The 14,856-nt window shown below is 41.8% G+C and overlaps 1 protein-coding gene across 1 annotated transcript in view; it reads right to left on the minus strand.

The window, feature by feature from the left end:
- CENPU (centromere protein U) overlaps positions 1 to 14,856 on the minus strand; it is a 44,114-nt gene that overhangs the window by 8,083 nt on the left and 21,175 nt on the right. The window contains exons 4-8 of the mRNA XM_043893532.1: positions 11,693 to 11,798; positions 5,750 to 5,810; positions 5,044 to 5,277; positions 2,025 to 2,091; positions 818 to 926 (exon numbers count right to left, since the gene is read on the minus strand). Of these exons, the coding sequence (XP_043749467.1) occupies positions 818 to 926; positions 2,025 to 2,091; positions 5,044 to 5,277; positions 5,750 to 5,810; positions 11,693 to 11,798 (577 nt within the window). The remainder of the gene's footprint in view (positions 1 to 817; positions 927 to 2,024; positions 2,092 to 5,043; positions 5,278 to 5,749; positions 5,811 to 11,692; positions 11,799 to 14,856) is intronic.

Genomic DNA, 14,856 nt, shown 5'->3' on the forward strand with positions numbered 1-14,856 from the left:
TTAAACAGTTTCCAGGTATTATAAACATGATGTGCTTTGGGGTGGGGGCAGGGAGAGAAGACCAAGACATCACAGATTGCCAGAGTTCTAATCTTACTGGTGGGGAGTTATACATTTAAACAGGATCAATACATTCTTCTAAAGATAGGGATAATTAAGTGTAACTGACTAAAGTGAAATTCAAAGATGGACACTGGATTTAAAAAGGAGTTTGTAATAAATAACAGCTTAATGTGAGACAAAGGTAGGAAGTAAAAGTTCAAAGAACATAAAATTTGGCAAACACTAGCTAAAGAAATAGAGTGACATATGAGATAAAAGATTTTAAAACCAAAAAAAGCATTTTTAGGAATGAAAAGAGTCACTTCATAAAGATAAAATGTTCAATCTAAAAGAGTATTTTAAACATGATATCCTAGTAAAATAACCTCTACAGAGATAGCATAAATTGATAGAAATACCAGGAAAAACTGAGTAATACTGATTCTACACAGATCCAATAATTAGAGCTTCCCAAGAGATTATGTGCTAGGCCATAAAGGAAGCCTCAGTATTTCAAAAATAGGTATTACCAGTCCATGAAATTGGACTGTAACTAGTTAAGACAGAAGATTAATAAATAGAAATTTAAAAGTCACACACATGGACATATAAAAACATAATACTAAATCAGAGACTTAAAGAAAAAAGTATAATAGAAATTTAAAAGTATGTAAAAATGATAATGAAAATTCTACATATCAAGCTGTGGGGTGAGCAGAAGTGCTATTTCAAGGGAAATTTATTAGGTACGTAAAGACAACATCAAAAGACTCACTCATACTCTAGAAGAATGTTCTCGAATGCAGACAAAAACACATCTAATTCCATGATGTCACTGGCTTTCTTTTCTTTTAAACACCAAATAGGTGCACAGTCGGAAGTATCTAGAACATCAGGACAGGTTAATATATTATCAGCCATTTAGCCCTAGGTCCAGGGACCTGAAAGCCTACAACAAAAGTACTCCACCAAATTGTTAAACACAGCACCACGTTTTGCAGAAACACCCGGGAGAAGACAGGCTCAAACCCTGTCTGCAGGGCGCCCTCTAGCGCTGCTCCTTGGGGGCCCACTTCTGAAGCAGCAAATGCACAGCGGTCCCTCAGCTGCCTCGCTGCGCCTTTACTTAACAGCCGGCTGTTACCAACGCTACTGGAGATGGATGTCTTTGTTAGCCGTGTTCTGTTAGTTTTAATCTACCTGATGGACCACTACTAGAACACATGGAGGTTACCGCGTGCATTGATTCAGGCAGCTGATATAAGAGATTAACTAAACTATGCACATTTGTGGATGAAATATTACATATTCATTAAAATGGTATGTAGAATACTGAATGACATGGATATGAGCCCACTTAGGGTGAGAAAAGCTCAGTAAAAGGATTGAAGAGTATAGACCAAAAAACACGGCAGTTACTTTGGGGTGATGGAATTGTAGGTGATGTTATCATCCTTTCTTATACCTTTGAAATTTTCTAAAATAAACATTTTTATAATAAGAAAACTATAAAACTTATCTTTTAAAAAACTGAAGGAAAAAATGCTTTATTTTCCTATTTTTCAATAAACTTTGTGCCAATAAAAATGATGCAGAATAATATGCATGACTCTCAAAGCTACGTTGAATGAAAGAAGGCTTCTAAGAGTACATAGTATGATGTCTGAAAAGAGTGTATAACGTGATGAAAAATTAAAATAGATTAATGAATAGGTGCTAGAGCAAGTAGAAATAAATTCTGATGGTAAAATCTAGGTAGTAGGTATATGAATATATATTGTTAAATTCTTTATCCTTTGTTGTATATTGAAAATTTTCATGATAGATTGCTGGAAAACTCAGTTACTCCAAAGTCACATATTTTTTAACTTTTTAAAGTGGAAATTTTATATACTTAAATGTACTACTTTATCAAATAAAAAAATACATTTTTAAAAAAGAACTTCTTGAATGATTGACTACATATAAAACACTATCTATACCTGAGTCTGTGGCACCACTTCTTGGCTTCTTCCTTTGGTCAGGAAACATCTTATTCTTCTGAGTTTTCTTAAAAAAAAAGAAAAAAAAAATCACAGCAAAGATTTTCATGTAAGAGAAGGTTCTCTTAAAACAAGAATTAAGACAGCATTATCAGACACTGTCAATACTTTTGCTACAGTTCGATCCCTGTGTCAGGATCCCTGTGTCGGGAAGATACCCTGGAGAAGGAAACAGCAACCCACTCTTGCCTGGAAAATCCCTTGGACAGAGGAGTCTGGTGGGCTATAGTCCATGGGGGTCTCAAAGAGTCAGACACCACTGAGTGACTTTCACGTCCTCATTTTATTATAAGTTAATATATTAATCATATAAATTATCTAACTTAATATAAGGAAATACTGAGCAAATTAAACTACCTCAAAATAAAAAGTAATTAAAACTTTCAGCTGGCTTATGACAATAGGTGCCTTGGAGGAAATTGAGCTTTTATTATTTAGGATGATAATATGTGGAATCAGCTCAATTTCTGCTCCAAGCTATGAGGAAATGACAGCTTCTGAACTAGCTCTATTGCCATGCACAACCATAAAGCGGGGAGGGGGGTGGCATCGGACAACAGGCAGGACAAGCCTGAGACGCTCAGAACGCAAACCTACTGCTGCTGCGGCCCCCCAGGCCCCCCAGGCCCGGGACACCTTCCTCCAGAGGGCAGCACAGCAGCTGCGTGCCCAGAGAGCAGCGTCCGGCCCCACTGCGGAGGCAGAAAGCAGGGCACAGTGGCCGAAGCCCCTGCAACAGGCTGTCGGAAGAGGACACGAGAGGCCTGGGTGGGGTCCCTGAGGGTCCCTGAGGCCTACTCCAGGCTCACAGGGAGGCTACACGGGGCGCTGCATGTGCTATCGTGGGATCAAGGACCTAACAGGTGATAAAGGACAAGGAATACTGGGGGAAATCAGATGGAGAAAACGTAGAGGCCTCACGAACTAGTTAAAAGCTACTGGTCCAGCTGAGCAGGGGGAAGAGCCCAGCTCGGGGGTAAGAATGTGCTGAGATCGTGCCATCTCCACCTGTCCCCGGGGCGGGGGCCAGACAGCCTTAGAGATTACAGTACAACAGTTTATGACCCTCCAAAGTGCCGGGTATATGAATAGATACACAGTGTACTTATGATGTTAAAATTCAGCTGGGGGAATGGTTAGGAGGAAAAATGTCTAAAAAGGCTTCTTAGGGAGGAGAACTATGAGAAAGGCTTAAGAAACACTGCTCGAGAGTTAGGGCTGCCCTAGACCCACCCTAACTAAGCCTAAAGCCAGTCTCTGACCGGATTCAACAGAGACTGGGGGTGTGGTAAGCACCCTACGGTCCCCCGCTCCTGAGAGTGAGTGGCTCCTGTGACTCTGGTGGGATGGTCACCCCCTTGATGAGTCACATCACGTAGGAGGCCACCACTGCAGACTGACAGGCTCTGGCTGGCTCTGAAGATATCGCCAGCTGCCACGTTGTGAGAGGGCCCTGTGGCGAGGACCTAGGGCAGCCTCTGGTTGCCGAGTGTGACTCCCGGCTTCAACCAAGAGGAAACAAGAACCTCAGGCCTGCGATGGCAAGGATCAGAATTCTACCAACAGCTTGCGTGATCCCAGATGAGGACTCCGAGTCTCAGGTGAGAGTTCCGTCCTGGCTGACACCTCAACTCCAGCCTGTGAGACCCTGACCCTCACCAGCTAAGGCGAGCCTGGACTTCTGACCTACAGAAACTGTGTGAGGCATAAACATGCATTGTTTGAAGTCACAAAGGCTGTGGTATTGTTTTGCAGCAACTGAAGACTATTAATACAGAGGTTGAGTCCCACTGACTTAGAGAGGCTTGGGAGACACACTGAGGCTTTCCACACACTGACCCCAACAAGGGATAAATCACACCCACAGAAGTTCAAGCTGATCAGCTAATAATCAAGCTACCTATTAGAATGAAAGTCAACGTTGAGAAGAAAACACAACTCAAAATCTCAACCACCTATCAACAACGTGTAACACACAATTTAAAACTACTAGATTAAAAATGTTACACAAAAAATGTGACCTGTAGTCAAGATAGAAAAGAAGTACTCAAAAGAAGCTGACCCACCATAGTCCAGGTAAAGTCACCCCTTAATATCCAAGGGAGGTGGGTCCAGGATCGCCCAGGGACCCCCAGATCCGCTGACGTAACATGGTAGCATGTGCATATAACCTACTTCTCCCCATTGTATTTAAATCATCTCTAGATTACCTATAATACCTAACACAGATACTATATAAATACTATGACTACTACGAAATACATACAAGTACTGTGAAAATAGTGGCTGCTGTGTGGCAAATTCGACTTTTGCTTTTGGGGAACTTTATGTAATTTTTGTCCCCGAATATTTCCTATCAAGTAGTTGGTTGAATCTATGAATGTGGAGCCTGCAGATACAGAGGGCTGACTGTACCTGACTTAGAAAGCAGAGACTGCAAAGCTACTCTCATAAATATTAATATGTCCCAAGAAGGAAACGATGGACTTAATGATTAAGCAGATAAGGAATCTCAGCCAAGAAACAAACTATGAAGGAAAAAAATAAAGGAAGTTCTAGAACCCAAGAGCATGATACTAAAAAGCTAGTTATTGGGTGATGTTTTATTTCCTATGACCACTATAATAAATTACCAAAACTTGGCTTAACAAAGAAATTTCGATAGATCTGGAGTTCAGAAGCCTGAAATCTTCACATAGGATAAGAAAAGCTCAATGAAAGGCTGAAGAGTGTAGACCAAAAAATGCGGCGGTTATTTTATTCTGGGGTGATGGAATTAAAGGACTTTATCTTCCTTTCTACACCTTCTAAATTTTCTAAAGTAAATATACTTTTATAATAAGAAAAATAAAAAAAAACTTATCTTTCAAAAGAAGCGAAGGAAAAAGAAAATGCTTTCCCTCCCCGCTGGACATTTTCAGCTTCTCCTCCTCTCCAAGGGGACGGCAGACACTCTTACCAGCTGACCTTCTGTGGCTAGTGTCGCTTTCTCAGCAGAGGACTCAGCACTCTGGGGTCCTGTCTTCTGAGGAGTGACCGCTTCAGCTGGTTTCTCCGAAAGTTCTGGAAGTACTGTAGCTGAAACAGCTTCATGCCGTGTATTTATGTTCTCTGTGGGTTTAACTTTTCTCCTTACATCACTTTCTTCAGGGCTTTCAGATTCGTCACTGATGGGCTTGAGTTTTCTTCTTGGCTAGATCAAGAAAACAGCCTTATTGTTTAGAAAATACAAATGCTTACCATTCCTGTTAGTAGATAACCATAAGGTCCACATTTCTTAACTCCAAACTTCAAAACTGAATATAACAGAAAGATGGCAACCTCACTAGTGGACAGGACCGGAAACCTGGATTAAACGGTTCCCAGCAAACACTCCCAACAGAGTGTTTAGCTACCATCTACACACGTTACATGGACCCTATGAAAACTGACACGGTACACAGAGATTTGAGATCTCTGTGATGAAAAACACTTCAGATACAAAACTCTATCATTATTATTTTAAAAAAGTACCTTCTGAAACATAATATACTCTTTATGAAAAATAATGCTACAGAACATTGTCTCTATTTGCATCCAAACAGTAAATGAAATACTTCACAGAACATTTCTTCTACTTGCATCCAATCTAAATAGGATAAATTAAGATGGGAGAACAGGCATACCTTTTTGGCACTAATCTTTATAGACTCGTTTTCACTTGCTTCAATTTCAGAAGTGTCCGAACTGTACCAAAGAACAAACCATCAGTATCTTGCACACATTTCATTTTTATTCACGTGTCTTCTAAAAGCTGCTCCTCTGACACAAAAACAAGCTGAGTTTAATGAGATTTCCCACTTGTCAAGGGTGAGTCTGCCACCTCCCCAGACTTACCGTCACCTCCCACACATTTGCACACCCAGGCCGCATCACTTGAGCTCGAGCAGGCAGGTAAGAGCCCGTAACTGCCCCTGTGGTCCCGTCAGAAGTGCCCCTTCCTCCCTGCCACCACTCCCAGGTACACGGGCACCCCCGGTCCTAATCCGCAGATACAGGCCCATGTTTAGGGGACAGAAAAGGGAAAATCTTCTTTCATCCTTTGAAAAGGAAAAAATAACCCTAAATTTCTAATGAGAGTCCTTTAACTTTTTTCATCTGACATTTAACACCAACTTCAAAGTGCAACAGTCTTTCAACAACAAGAGACAATACCACACATGGACATCACCAGATGGTCAACACTGAAAACAGACTGATTATATTCTTTGCAGCCAAAGATGGAGAAGCTCTATACAGTCAGCAAAAACAAGACTGGGGGCTGACTGTGGCTCAGATCATGAACGCCTTATTGCAAAATTCAGACTTAAATTGAAGAAAGTAGGGAAAAGCACTTGGCCTCTCAGGTATGACCTAAATCAAAACCCTTATGATTATACAGTGGAGGTGACAAATATATTCAAGGGATTAGACCTGGTAGACAGAATGACTGAAGAACAATGGACGGACGTTCGTAACATCATACAGGAGGTGGTGATCAAAACCGTCCCCAAGAAAAACAAATGTAAAAAGGCAAAATGGTTGTCTGAGGAGGCCTTACAAATAGCTGAGAAAAGAAGAGAAGTGAAAGACAAAGGAGAAAGGGAAAGACGAAAGCAGAGTTCCAAAGAATAGCAAGGAGAGATGAGAATGCCTTTTTAAGTGAACAATGCAAAGCAAGAGAGAAAAACAACAGAATGGCAAAGACTTGAGATCTCTTCAAGAAAATCGGAGATACCAAGGGAACATTTCATGCAAAGATGGGCACAATAAAGAACAGAAACAGTATGGACTTAACAGAAGCAGAGATATTAAGAAAAGGTGGCAAGAATACACAGAAGAACTACACAAAAAAGACCTTAATGACCCAGATAACCACAAAGGTGTGATCACTCACCTAGAGCCAGACATCCTGGACTGTCAACTCAAGTGGGCCTTAGGAAGCATCACTACGAGGTGACAGAATTCAGCTGAGCTACTTCAAATCCTAAATGATGATGCTATGAAAGTGCTGCACTCAATATGCCAGCAAATTTGGAAAACTCAGCAGTGGCCACAGGACTTGAAAAGGTCAGTTTTCACTCCAATCCCAAAGAAAGGGTAATGTTCAAACTACTGCACAATTGTGCTCATTTTACATGCTAGCAAGGTAATGCTCAAAATCCTTCAAGCCAGGCTTCAACAGAATGTGAACCGAGAAATTCCATATGTACAAGATGGATTTAGAAAAGGCAGAGGAACCAGAGATCAAATTGCCAACATCTGTTGAATCATAGAAAAAGCAAGGGAATTCCAGAAAAACATCTATTTCTCCTCCATTGACTACATTAAAGCCTTTGACTGTGTGGATCACAACAAACTGTGGAAAATTCTGAAAGAGATTCGAATACCAGACCACCTTATCTGCCTCCTGAGAAACTTGTATCTAGGTCAAGAAGCAACAGTTAGAACCAGACATGGAACAACGAACGGACTGGTTCCAAATTGGGAAAGGAGTACGTCAAGGCTGTATATTGTCACCTTGCTTATTTAACTTCAATGCAGAGTACATCATGCAAAATGCCAGGCTGGATGAAGCTCAAGCTGGAATCAAGACTGCCGGGAGAAACAACAATAACCTCAGATATGGAGATGACACCACCCTAATGGAGAAGGAAATGGCAACCCACTCCAGTGTTCTTGCCTGGAGAATCCCAGGTATGGGGGAGCGTGGTGGGCTGCCGTCTATGGGGTTGCACAGAGTCGGACACGACTGAAGTGACTTAGCAGCAATGGCAGAAAGCGAAGAGGAACTAGAGAGCCTCTTGATGAAGGTGAAAGACGAGAGTGAAAAAGCTGGCTTAAAACTCAACATTCAAAAAACTAAGTTCTTTTTGCATATGCAGTTAGGGAAAGCTAAGCTTGATAAAACACTTTTTTTCAGACCCTGAGAAAACAAAAATGTGCCTAGGAGAAAATCTGAAGTTATGGCTTATCGTGTCGTTGAAATACAACCACAGTCCACAGTGCCTGGAACTGCAGCCCTGGGTTAATTATAAAACTTCAAGCTAAGAGGAAAAAAAAAGGAGGAAAGCCTTTTGAGTATGTAAATTTGGCTATTCTAACTATTATCCATAAACTGCTAAGTTTAATTGCAATGCCTAATTCACGAAATATGAAAAGAAAACAATGAGATCTCTGTTGGTCTGGACATTTGTATGTCTCAATCTGTGTTTTTGTCTTTGGATGATATAGCTGAGGTTAATTTGAAAAGGAGCTCTATTTAATTTGCCTTAAAAAAAATATGAACACTTACAAATCAAACAAATCTAAATTTACCTACTTTTGTCTTCTTGTAAGACTAAGGGGGAAACTAAAGATGTTTTGGTTTATTAAACATGCATGTTGTACCACTGGAGAAAAGCTATGCTGTGAAAAAATGTATGTTTTTAGAGGTTGTGGAATATGTTCTTAAGTTTGCCAATCAGAAAATGCTGGTGTACCATTTCAATCACTTGGTTTTCTTAAAGTTTCAAGGGTTAAAAACTGTGATATGTAAAAATGATAACATTTCTATGCATAAAACAAATAGGATATGAGTTGTTGGTGAAGAAAAGGTATAAACAAATGGAAATATTTTTGTTAAAAAAAATGATAATACTATCCTTCAGTTGTCTGTTTCTGGATAAGGAAATACAGAACAAATTTGTCTGGATCCAAAAAATGATAAAAGGTTTATAAAAAAGGAACTTTGAGAACAAAACTTTGTATGTTGTCAGGATTAAGATTAGACTAAATTTAATTAGGTATATAAATTCTGTTATTAACAGTAAACTGATGCAAGACAAAATTTGTTTTTTTTTCTCTTTGTTGGAAAAACAAAATTCTCCTGGAATAATGATCTAATTCTGATAACAGAGACTTCTAATGGAAAGCAATTGTTTTGTTCTAATCATACTTTTGACCCTAATATTCAGGATGGAAAAAACTGTCCAGTAAAGTTGTCACAGCATATAACTACTCATGATGTATAGCACTGCTTTAATTTTATGGCTTAAAGCACATGTACAATGTTTGTGTGAAAACTGGGTACAGATGATAAAATGTGTGGCCTATAACACATGTCCCTATGAACATACCCAGAGCCTGTTCATGGGATCTGAGTAGTTATCCCCCAACATGGACAACTAGTAAAGTATATAAATAAAAAGGAGCCCTAGCACTGAGGGACATGGATGAACCCAGAGCAGGCAAATGAACCACTCTGGCAACGCTGGAAAAATATACTGATTATCAACACTCTCTATGGAAAGAGTTGCAACTTAAAAGGGGAAAGTGATGGAAGAAGTGCTCACCTACTGAGATTTAGGGAAGTCATTCTGACCTATATATGATTAAGTTTGAACTTCAGGCTAAGTAAAACAGCCTGTTTGTGGCCTATTAAACAGACATTGTACATCGGCTTTAATCATTAAGACAGAGAACAGTGCAAAGGCGTATTTTGATTATCATCCTCATTGTAATATGTCTAGTAATTTTCAAATGTTTGTCCAGGTACTACAGAAGTTTATTGCCTTTCCTGTTCTGCACCTGTCCCTCCTCGAGGCTGATAAAGAAAAGGGGGCACTGAAGCGGGGCAGGACCCTGTGGTCCTTGCCCCCTGGCCATGTCCTCTGCCTGCCTTTCATCTGTGGGAAACTTTAGTCAAAGAATAAGTCTAATCAGAGCAGTGAGAAATGTGGAAACAAAGGGAAACAGTCAAAGGAGACTAATAATAATGTGGTCATTAAGCACAGCCAAGGACCTTTAGTTCTTTCTCAAGAGCTGTAAGGTAATATTCTGAGCCATATCCTGCAGCTGTCTTATAGACACTAAAACCCCAGGTGGAGACGTTCACTAGCAGACTGTATCCAGGACATGAGCTGCCACAACTGGCCTCAAAGAAATGGCAACAAACAAACCCTGGAACTGAAGATTAACTGGACCAAAAACAACCAAGATGATGTTGGTCAGACCACTGATGGCCATTCTGAAGACGACTGTTCGAGATGACTGTGCTGTTTCTGCATGTAGTCCGACCCCCTGGCCCTGTCTATGAAAGCTCTCACCTGCTTACGAAGGCGTGGGGGGAGTCAGCCTTTGGACAGATGTCCACCCCTCTTCCCCCACAGTTGCTGACACCTGAAATAAAGCAAACTTTCCTTTCCACCAACCTGGCCTGTTTATTGCCTTTTGACAGTAAGCAGCGGGACCGACATACTTCTTTTGGTAACACAAAGAAATTGTGAAAAGACATAAGAAACAAATATTGGGATTGGGGGGGGGGTGGGGTTCCTTTCCTGGTCGTGCCGTGGATAAGAATCCGCCTGCAAATGCAGGGGATACAGGATACAGGTTCGATCCCTGTTCTGGGAAGATGCCACATATGACAGAGCAACTAGGCCTGGGCACCACAACCATCGGGCCGTGCTCCAGAGCCGGGAGCCATAGCCATCGAGTCCCGGCGCCCTAGAGCGCGTGCTCCTCCACAAGAGGAGCCACCGCGATGAGCAGCCTGCCCACTGCAACTAGAGAGCAGCCCCGGCTCACCGCAACCAGGAAAGCCCATGCAGCAACCAAGACCCGGACAGCGAAAAAAAAAAAAAGAGAATAAAACCAGTGGTAGGGAAGGGAGGAAGTAGGGGCAGGAGCTGTGATGACAGAGAGGAGATGAAGGCTCTTATTAACCTTTCTGTATGTTTAAACCATGTGAATGTCTCACCCATTTAAAAATTCTTCTGAAAAAATTATATTCACCACTATTTAAAACCAAGTGTGCAGTTTTCCAAATATTTGGCTTTCGTTACTGATTTCCAGTAACATCTGGTAGAAAACCTGCAGTCTCCTAAGCAAGGACCATAAGGCATCCCCAGATGGAGAAACTCGGACAGACGTCCCATCTAGGCTCCTGCCCAAGTAGGGTATTTGTTTTAAAAATGCAGTTTTGTTAACTCTCAAAATATAGTCAGTGACTAGAACTGACTTATTACCTAACAGAGGTCCTTTAGTCAGGGTTTGCACTAGCGAAGAGTTTATAATTCATACCACGGCCACTGAAGAGTTCTTCACCATGTGGGTCCTCAAGTTGGCTATGTTGAGTCATTTGTGCAGATTTTCCTGACCCAGCACCCCACAGAAATCTATACAACTCAAACCTATGCACCCAAGGGACAACACAGCTGAAATTTACAACAGACTTTGGGTTTCCTCTGGGATTATCAGCTTCTTTCTCCTATTCCCACCCTGCCCCAGAAAACATCCCATTTGTGACAGGTAAGAGAATTTGTAAAATCACCTGAACTTCTACACTCTTAAAACCTTTCCTCTCCTCGTTTTATCTCAAAGCTAAACAACCTCCACTGGGATGTTTTCTAGGATAATCAGGTGTTAGTTATAGTTATTATAAGTAACATCAATTACTGAAAAATTAAGTTTTTCTGTCCCAGTTCTCTTGAGGAAAAACATAAAATGGCTTGAAGGATCTTTAAAAAGCTTTGGTCTTGTAAGCATCTCTCTTAAAGAACATCTCAGAAACACCATTAACCATGAGTAAACAACTGCTTGCGATCCACCTTCTCTCTGCTTCTTTTTCTTGAGGAATTGAGGGGAGATGTGACCCGCAGTGCTTGGAGAATTCTTCCTCATCAGCATATATAGCCGTGCTGTGTAGAGGAGGGTCTACAAGAGATTAAAAAAAAAAAATATTTAGAAGTTTGGTCATCTGGGAAGTAAGCAAGTTTGTCCCTCTACACTGGCATACAAAGCAACCTCTTTACGTGGCTAATAAAATCAAAACCAATTACACGGGCTATTTCTGATCCCACACCTTAGGAAGAACAAACGTGAACCATTTCACCAGTACACACATGGATAGTTACCCTATATCCTTACTGTCCTTAGAGATGATACAGAAACTTTTAAATGAGCTAAAAGATAAGCATAAACAGGAGGTCTGACATTGCTCCCTCATCCTGTGGAGCATCACAGAGCGGCCTGGGAGACACTGCACGAACTCATGAACTCCAAACCCAAGGGCCCGGGGTGCCTGGCCACCCCCCCGACTCTCCCACCCCACAAAGTGCCTGGCAAGGGCGGGCTCACACCCGTGGACGAATGGCCCTTTGGGGAGGATCCCGGTCCTCCTGCATACCCCTTCCCCTCTCCTCCCCTCTGCACTGCCAGAGCGTGGAGCGAAGCAGGAAAAGTTCACTTGAATCAAGATACAGGAGAGGAGACCAAACAGCCTTGGTGGGAAGACACAGAAGAGGTGCTGAGGAGGATGCTCCTACCTGCCGAGGAAACTGGGGTCACAGGAAAGGCCTCGGCCCCGGGGCTGGGCCTGTGAGAGGGAGGGAGGAGGAACCGCTGCAGGGGGGCCTGGAGAGAGCCAAGCACCCAATTCACGCTCAGGCTTCACCATGGACGCACCATAAACAGCTGTTCAGATAATGAACAGAGCAACTGCACAATCTTAAAGTCAGTAATATACTCGGTACTGACCTCAACCAGGCACTGGAAGGACAGATGCTGAAGCTCCAATTTGGCCCCCTGATGTGAAGAGCTGACTCATTGGAAAAGACCCTGATGCTGGGAAAGATTGAAGGCAGGAGGAGAAGAGAGCGGCAGATGAGATGGTTGGATGGCATCACCAACTCAATGAACATGAGTCTGAACAAACTCCAGGAGATAGTTAAGGACAGGGAAGCCTGGCGTGCTGCAGTCTAGGGGGCTCAAAGAGTCAGACACGACTGAGCAATTGACAACAAGCAAGCAAAGGGATTTATTTCCTTTAAAGCTACTGGGAATAACAAGGGGAAAAAAGAAAACCACACCAACTTTTGGACCTCTGTGTGTAACCAGTCACACGAGCTGGACTCTTAACCTGTCAACAATAAAAAGATAAATAACCTGATTTCAAAATGAGCAAAGGATGTGAATAGATACTGCTTCAAAGGAGACACAGGAGTACCTCGTGTTACTGCACTTTGCTTTGTGGCACTTGGCAGATGCTGCACTATTTACAAACTGAAGGTTTGGGCAACCCTGCACTATCAGGTGAGGATTAGGTTAATCTGGATTGCCACAAACCTTGCCAGAAGCCCCCTGATAAACCCAACAAGCTTCCCGACTCCCAATTAAGCAAAGACGTCTGCTCCAGTGAACACCCTAGAGTGCCCCAATCAATAACTTAACGCCCCCTTCCAGCAAGAATTGTGTCTTGAGACTATAAAAATTGGCTATTAACTCATGAAAATGGTTGACTTTCCCTGGTCTGTCAGGAGGTCAGTCCACTGCGCTCGCAATGCCCACATGATCTCTGCTCTTTGTTCTTAATAAACCCACTCCCTTCTGAAATGCTCTGTATCCGAAAATTCTTTTCAAACACGCGCTCATATTGCCTCAACATTGACTACGCTAAAGTCTTTGACTGTGTGATCACAACAAACTGTGGAAAATTCTGAAAGAGATTCGAATACCAGACCATCTTACCTGCCTCCTGAGAAACTTGTATCCAGGTCAAGAAGCAACAGTTAGAACCAGACATGGAACAACAGACTGGTTCCTAATAGGGAAAGGAGTATGTCAAGGCTGTACACTGTCACCCTGATTATTTAACTTCTATGCAGAGTACATCATGTGAAATGCCAGGCTGGATGAAGCTCAAGCTGGAATCAAGACTGATGGGAGAAATATCAATAACCTCAGATATGGAGATGACACCACGCTAGTGGAAGAAAGCAGAGAAACTAAAGAGCCTCTTGATGAAGGTGAAAGAGGAGAATGAAAAAGCTGGCTTAAAACTTAACATTCAAAAAACGAAGATCATGACATTCAGTCCCATCACTTCATGGAAAATAGATGGGGAAACAATGGAAACAGTGACAGACTGTATTTTCTTGGGCTCCAAAATCACTGCAGATGGTGACTACAGCCATGAATTTAAAAGACGCTTGCTCCTTGGAAGAAAAGCTAGGACAAACTTAGATAGCATTTTAAAAAAGAGAGACATTACTTGACTGACAAGGTCAAAGCTATGGTTTTTCCAGTGGTCATGTATGGATATGACAGTTGGGCCATAAAGAAAGCTGAGTGTCGAAGAATTGATGCTTTTGAACTGTATTGTTGGAGAAGACTCTTGAGAGTCCTTTGGACTGCAAGGAGATCAAACCAATCAATCCTAAAGGAAATCAACTCTGAATATTCATTAGAAGGACTGATGATGAAGCTGAAGCTCCAATTCTTTGGCCACCTGATGCGAAGAGCTGACTCCTTAGAAAAGACCCTGATGTTGGGAAAGACTGAAGGCAGGAAAATAAGGGGACAATGAAGGATGAGATGGTTGGATGACATCACTGACTCAATGGACATGAGTTTGAGAGCTCTGGGAGATGGTGACAGACAGGGAAGCCTGGCGTGAGGCAATGGGGTTGCAAAGAGTTGGACACAACTAAGCGACTGAACACCACCACCACTAAGGGAAGTCAGTCAGGCAGAGGTAGAACATGGTATATGAGGAATTATCCAGGTGAACAAAAAAATAGACATACAAGTCAGCAAATTTATGATTCAGAAAGAGACCTTGAGACATTAATGTCAAATAAATGGTTCTAAAAAAAAAAAAAAAGAAATCAAAGTGAAAGCATGGAACGAATTAGGAGGTCCATATGGAAATCGACAAGAAATCAGTATCTGTAACAAATAATCCACAAAGATTCTCCTCTTCCTTCCTTCCATG

This window comes from Cervus elaphus, chromosome 32 (genome assembly GCF_910594005.1).
Source record: "Cervus elaphus chromosome 32, mCerEla1.1, whole genome shotgun sequence".
Lineage (NCBI taxonomy): Eukaryota > Metazoa > Chordata > Mammalia > Artiodactyla > Cervidae > Cervus > Cervus elaphus.